General features: G+C 72.0%; 1 protein-coding gene across 1 annotated transcript; it reads right to left on the bottom strand.

Moving 5' to 3' along the window:
• Positions 1–1,552: 1,552 nt before the first annotated feature.
• On the bottom strand, positions 1,553–4,623 carry SNRPD2 (small nuclear ribonucleoprotein D2 polypeptide). The gene is made up of 3 exons (XM_082500548.1): positions 4,550–4,623; positions 3,227–3,406; positions 1,553–2,017 (listed from the first exon to the last, which is right to left on the bottom strand). Coding segments are annotated over exons 1-3 (357 nt in total). The 5' UTR covers positions 4,552–4,623; the 3' UTR covers positions 1,553–1,842.
• Positions 4,624–6,579: the final 1,956 nt, after the last annotated feature.

The raw sequence follows: 6,579 nt of genomic DNA, 5'->3' as shown, positions 1-6,579 counted from the left end.
GCATGGGGGGGACACATGGGGGATGACCACGGGGAGGGGCACAGGCAGGGGGGCACTGGGGGGGGGACACACCGGGGGGACCACCGGTGGGGGGACACCTAGGGGGGTTAACGGGGGGGGGGGGACGACATGGAGGGGGGACACCTGGGGGGGGGTTACCGGGGGGGGACACTCGGGGGGACATTGGGGAGGACATATTGGGGGACACACACCAGGGGGCACACGTGGGGGGACACAGTGAGGGGGGGGGGACATCGGGGGAGGACATACTGGGTGGGGCGGACACACTGAGGGGGTGTCACCGGGGGGGGGGGAGGTGGCAGGGGCACATTAGGGGGTGACATGGGGGGGGTGGCTCAGGGGGGATGACACGGAGGGACACTAAAGGCGGAGCACTTGGGGGAGGGGCAACATCGGGGGGGGGGGGGGGATGACATTGGGTAAGAAGGGGGGGGTGGGATAGGCACAGGGGTCACCAGGAGGGACACAGAGGGGACACTGGGGGGGGGGGGGGGGGGGGAGCATAGGGGGGGGATGTAGGCCCCCCCGCCCTGTACCTGTGGGGCGGCTTCGGGGGCATCTGTGGATGGGGGGATAAAGAAGGGGTCAAACCGCCCTGGGGGAAGGGGGGGGAACACTCCTGGGGGGGGGGAGTATTTAGACTCGAGGGGGGGTATTTACACCCGGGGAGGGGTGTGTTTAGACCCGGGGGGGGGTATTAGACCCGGGGGGGGCAGGCCCAGGCCCAGGGTGTAGGCCCGAAGCCCCGGGGGGGCTCAGACTCGGGGGGGGGGGGGGGGAGTGCCCCACCGAGGCCCAAGCGGGGGTAGGGGGGTTTCCCAACACCGGGGGGGGTTGTCCCATACCCGGGGGGGGTGTCCCATACCCGGGGGGGGGGTGGGAGGGTCCCCGGCCCAGTGGGGGGCACTTCCGGTAGGCCCAGGCGCGGGGAAGGCCCGGATCCGGGTAGGCCCAGGCCCGGGGAAGAGGTCCGAGGCCTCGGCGGGGGAGCTCTCCGGTGGTCCCAAAAATGGGGTGGGGGGGAAGCTGAGACCCGGGGGGGGTCTTGGGGGGGGGGTCCCAGTCCCGGGGAGGGGGGGAAGGGGAAGGGGGAGGGGCGGGGCGGGCGACGCCGCCGATTCCCGCACTCGCACCTCGCCCGGCCGCCGGCACGCGCTGAGCGGGGGGGGGGGGGGAGGGCGTGGCCAAGGGGAAACGGTCAGAGCGGGCAGCGGCGCCTCCTCTGGTTGGACGCGTCTCGGAGGGGGGGCGTGGCCTGAGCCGAGCCAATGGTCAAAGAGGGAGGCGGAGCTTCGGCAGAGAAGCGGCGAGGGTGGCTTGCGAGGGAGCGTGACCAGCACTAGCCACGCCCCTCCCGCGCACTCCTTGCCCCGCCCCCCCCCCCCCCCCATCCCCTTTTCCAGCGCCCGTGCAAAAAGGGGTCGGGACACGCCGGGGTGGGGGGGACCGGGGCGAGGGGGGGGCTCGACCGACCCCGGGGGGGGTGGATCTCGCTGTGGGGGACCACAGAGGGGGACACCGGTAGTAACAAACCAGTTTTATTGACCTGGAGGCCACACACACACATAACGTACCCCCATCCCCCCCAATTCTGCCCACCCCCGGGGGGGGGGGGGGGGCGAGGGGCTCAGCTACCCCCCAGGGAGAAGCACCCCCCAAAATCACCCCCCAAAAGGGGGGTGCAGACGGTTCGCGGGTGGTCCAGGCAGGGTGGCGCGCAGAGGCTCGACGTGACACCAACAGAGCCCAGGAGGGGGGGGTGTGGGGTGTGGGGGGTGTCCTTGGCGGGGAGGGGGGGGGGGGGGGGGGGGGGTGTCCCCCCTACTTCCCGGCGATGAGGGGGTTGCGCAGGACGACGATGACGGAGTCTCCGCGCAGGAACATCTTGGAGATGTACCGGTCTTTGTTCACCGGTTTGGACTTCTTCTTCCCTTTCCCGCTCTTGGGCACCTCCGTCCACATCTCCTTCACGTTCTCCAGCACCATGTTGCAGTGCCTGGGGGGGGAGGGGGGGGGACACGACACAAAAATAGTATTTTTGGGGGGGAGGGGGGGCTCCCCCAGGCCTGGGGATGAAGGGGGTTGCACCTCCCCTGAGGGGACACGGAGAAGTTGGGGGGGAACAGGGGGGGACACGGAGTGAGACCAGGGAATCAAGCAGGAGCTGGGGGAGCCCAGCTAGATTTTGGGGAACACCCCCCCCCCCCCTCCCCCCCCCAAGGGGAACCAGCAGTACTGGAGGGACACGGGGACACCCCAGGGGGACCTCTGGGGACACTAGGAGGACTCAAAAGGACGGGGGGAGACTCCAGAGGTGTTCAGAGGGATGGTGGATCACACCCACAGGGATTCTGGGGACCCTGGGGGGGCTCTTTGGGGACCCTGGGGGGGCTCTTTGGGGACCCTGGGGTGAGCAATAGGGACATTGGAGGCTGTGGGGTGACCCAGGGGACCCCGAGGGGAATGAGCAGGACCAGAGAGATCATGGGGCACACAAAGGTGACGCACGGAGACCCCGTCAGACGCTCTGGAGGTGACTCGGAAGAATACCGGACAACCCAGAGGTCCTGGAGAGCATTTTGGAGATCCTCATGTGACCCAAGAAGACACTGGGGACTGGTGGGGAACCCTGGGGTGACCCACGGGGACCATGGGGGATGGTGGGGGGACCCTGGGGGACAATTCAGATCAAGAGGGGACCTCAGGGTGACCCATGGGGGGAGTGACCCGGGGGACACTGGGGACTGTGGGGGGACCCTGGGGTGAGCCTCGGTGACATGGGGGACCATGCGGGGACCCTGGGAGACATTTGGGATCCTGAAGGGGACCCTGGGGCGACCCATGGGGACACTGGGACCGTGGGGGGACGCGGGGGACACTGAGGACCGTGGGGGGGATCCTGGAGTGACCCTGAGGGACACTGGGGATTGTGGGGGGACCCAGGGGGACATTGGGACCGTGAGGGGACCCTGGGTGACCCAGAGAGACACTGGCACTGTGAGGGGACCCTGGAAGGACCCATGGGGCCACCGGGGACCAAGGGGACACCCTGGAGGGACCCAGAGGGACATCACAAACCCCAAGGATAAAGGAGAGCAGGACTGGTGAAGCCCCGGACACAAGGAGACACCCCACATCACGCCGAGGTGACCCCCCAAGACACCAAGGATCCACTCGGGGACACCTTGGGGACACCGGTACGGACCTGTCGAAGGCTTTGACACGTCCCAGGAGCTTCTTGTTGTTGCGGCAGTTGATGAGGACCTGGGTGTTGTTCTTGACAGACTGGGTGAGGACGGAGAGCGGCCCCGTGTTGAACTCCTCCTCCTCCCGCTTCTGCAGCTCCTCCGGCGTCATCTCGCTCTTGGGCTTGTTCAGGAGGCTCCTGCGGGGACAGCGAGGGGACGTCACGGGGACACGGCAGGGAGGGCGGATGGGGACACAGTGTGTATGGGGGGCATCGAGATGGGGACAGCATTGGGGGGGGTGGGGTGGGGGAAGACTGGCGATGGTGGGACTGGGGGGCAATGTGGGGCTGGTGGTGACAGGGGACACCGGGGGTTGGCATGGAACGCTGGGGACAGGGGGGGCAGGGGACAGCAGGATGAGGAGGCTGGGGTGGCAGGGGACATTGGGTTGAGGGACAGGGGGTGGCAGGGGACACCGGGGGTGGCAAGGAACGCTGGGGACAGGGGACTAGGAGTGGCAGGGGACAGCAGGATGGGCAGGCTGGGGTGGCAGGGGACATCGGGTTGAGGGACAGCGGGTGGCAGGGGACACCGGGGGTGGCAAGGAACGCTGGGGACAAGGGACTAGGGGTGGCAGGGGACATCGGGTTGAGGGACAGGGGGTGGCAGGGGACAGCAGGGGGTGGCACGGAAGGCTGGGGACAGGGGACTAGGGGTGGCAGGGGACACCAGGATGAAGAGGCTGGGGTGGCAGGGGACATCGGGTTGAGGGACAGCGGGTGGCAGGGGACACCAGGGGGTGGCACGGAAGGCTGAGGACGAGGGACTAGGGGTGGCAGGGGACATCGGATTGAGGGACAGGGGGTGGCAGGGGACATCGGGTTGAGGGACAGGGGGTGGCAGGGGACACCAGGGGGTGGCACGGAAGGCTGGGGACAAGGGACTAGGGGTGGCAGGGGACATCGGGTTGAGGGACAGGGGGTGGCAGGGGACACCAGGGGTGGCAGGGGACACTGGTGACAGGGGACACCAGGAGCGGCAGGGGACATCGCGACGGGGGATAAGGGGTGGCAGAGGACACCGGGAAGGGGAACAAGAGATGCCCGGGGACACCGGGCCCGCGGAATCGGTGGGCCCAGGGAGGCAGGGGGGTGCCTAGGGACACCGGTGCCGGGGATTCGAAGGGATCAAGGGACACCGTGGGGGGCCCACGGGAGCCTCCCGGCGGGACCCTGGGGGCGGCGAACCGGGGCCCGGGGGCAACAGGACCGGGATGGGTCCTCCTACCGACCCCAGCCCTTCCCCCCCTCCCGCCCGGCCCGGCCCGGCCCCCCCCTCACATGGCGGCTCCGCTCCGGTCCCGCGTCTACACTCGCGCGCGCCGCCCGCACGTCCCGCTTCCGGGTCACGGCACCTCCGCCGCTCTACTTCCGGGTCACCGCGGCGCGGCGGAAGGGGAGCAGCCAATACGCATGCGCGGGAGTGGGGGCGGGGCATAAAAGGGAGGGCGGGGGTGTGAAAAGGGGCGGGGCCGAGACACGGCCACGGCGGCAAGATGCAGCGGGGCGTAGGGGCGGGGCGATGCTATAGGGGGCGGGGCCTATCGGAGGGGCGGGGCGTCTGGCCGGCTGCCCGGGGGGGGGCGGGCCTTGGACTGGGACCCCAATGGGGTGGAGCCGGCGGGCGGTGGGCGGAGCCTGAGGGGGGGGTGGGGCCGGGCTGGGGGCTTTGGCCGCGGGCCAGGGGGCGGGGCCCAAGCCTTGAGAGGGGGGCGTGGCCGGAGCGGGGGGCTTTGGCCGGCGGCCCAGTGGGAGCGGCGGGAGGGGGCGTGGTCAATGGGGGGAGGGGGCGGGGCCGGGGAGGGGGCTCGGCGCGGTGGGTGCGGGCGCGCAGAGGGCGGCGGCGGCGGCGGCGGCCATGGACGGGCGGCCCGGGGCGAGGTACCGGGCGGGATCGGGCCCCCGGAGCTGGGGGGGGGCAGGATACGACCCCCGGGGAGGGGTATCCCGGGGTCTGGGTCTCGGGGGGGAGTCAGGATCAGGCCCCCTTGGGGTGGGGGGTCCCATGCCAGGGTCCCCAGGGGGGGTCAGGATGCGACCCCCGGGGGGGGTGTGTCAGGATCGGACCTCTGGGGGGGTCCCGAGGGGGTGGGGGTCGGGATCCGCCCCCCGAGGGGGGGTCCCAGGGCTCAGTCCCCCGGGGGGAAGTCAGGATCCGACCCCCGAGGGGGGGTCCCAGGGCTCAGTCCCCCGGGGGGTGGTCAGGATCCGACCCCCGAGGGGGGGTCCCAGGGCTCAGTCCCCCGGGGGGAGTCAGGATCCGCCCCCCGAGGGGGGTCCCAGGGCTCAGTCCCCCGGGGGAGGGTCAGGATCCGACCCCCGAGGGGGGGTCCCAGGGCTCAGTCCCCCGGGGAGGGTCAGGATCTGACCCCCGAGGGGGGGTCCCAGGGCTCAGTCCCCCGGGGGGGAGTCAGGATCCGCCCCCCGAGGGGGGGTCCCAGGGCTCAGTCCCCCGGGGGGGAGTCAGGATCCGCCCCCCGAGGGGGGTCCCAGGGCTCAGTCCCCCGGGGGAGGGTCAGGATCCGCCCCCCGAGGGGGGGTCCCAGGGCTCAGTCCCCCGGGGGGAGTCAGGATCGGGCCCCCCGGGTGGGGGTCCCAGCGCTCAGTCCCCGGGGAGGGTCAGGATCGGGCCCCCCGAGGGGGGGTCCCAGGGCTCAGTCCCCCGGGGGGGAGTCAGGATCCGCCCCCCGAGGGGGGGTCCCAGGGCTCAGTCCCCGGGGGGGAGTCAGGATCCGCCCCCCGAGGGGGGTCCCAGGGCTCAGTCCCCGGGGGGAGTCAGGATCCGCCCCCCGAGGGGGGGTCCCAGCGCTCAGTCCCCCGGGGAGGGTCAGGATCTGACCCCCGAGGGGGGGTCCCAGGGCTCAGTCCCCCGGGGGGGAGTCAGGATCCGCCCCCCGAGGGGGGGTCCGAGGGCTCAGTCCCCCGGGGGGGAGTCAGGATCCGCCCCCCGAGGGGGGGTCCCAGCGCTCAGTCCCCCGGGGAGGGTCAGGATCGGGCCCCCCGGGTGGGGGTCCGAGGGCTCGGTTCCCGGGGGGGGGTGTCAGGATCAGTCCCCCGGGGGGGGGGGCGTGTCCTGGGGTAGGGTCCCCGGGGGGGTGTGTGTGTGGGGGGCTGTGTGGTTCAGGATCGGGCCCCCTGGGAAAGGGCGCAGGGTTCAGACCCCCGGGGGGGGGTGTGCAGGATCCAACCCCGGGGGGGGGCGGGGGGGGGGGGCATGTCCCAGGGCTGGTGGGGGACAGGATCGAGCCCCCCCGGGGGGGGGGGGGGGGGGGGGGGGGTGGGGGGGGGGGGGCCGGGGTGGGGGGGGGGGG

The sequence above is a fragment of the Vanellus vanellus genome (assembly GCF_965231255.1).
Source record: "Vanellus vanellus genome assembly, contig: HAP1_SCAFFOLD_2326, whole genome shotgun sequence".
NCBI classification, from domain to species: domain Eukaryota; kingdom Metazoa; phylum Chordata; class Aves; order Charadriiformes; family Charadriidae; genus Vanellus; species Vanellus vanellus.
The sequence above is the reverse complement of the archived record's forward strand: the minus strand, read 5'-3'. Positions and strand labels throughout refer to the sequence as shown.

What these genes read in the sequence shown, in the direction of transcription:
- SNRPD2 (XM_082500548.1), bottom strand. An exon ending in CGTGTCAAAGCCTTCGACAG is followed by an intron (nt 2,018 to 3,226) that starts GTCCGTACCGGT and finishes CTCCCCCCCCAG; the next exon opens with GCACTGCAACATGGTGCTGG.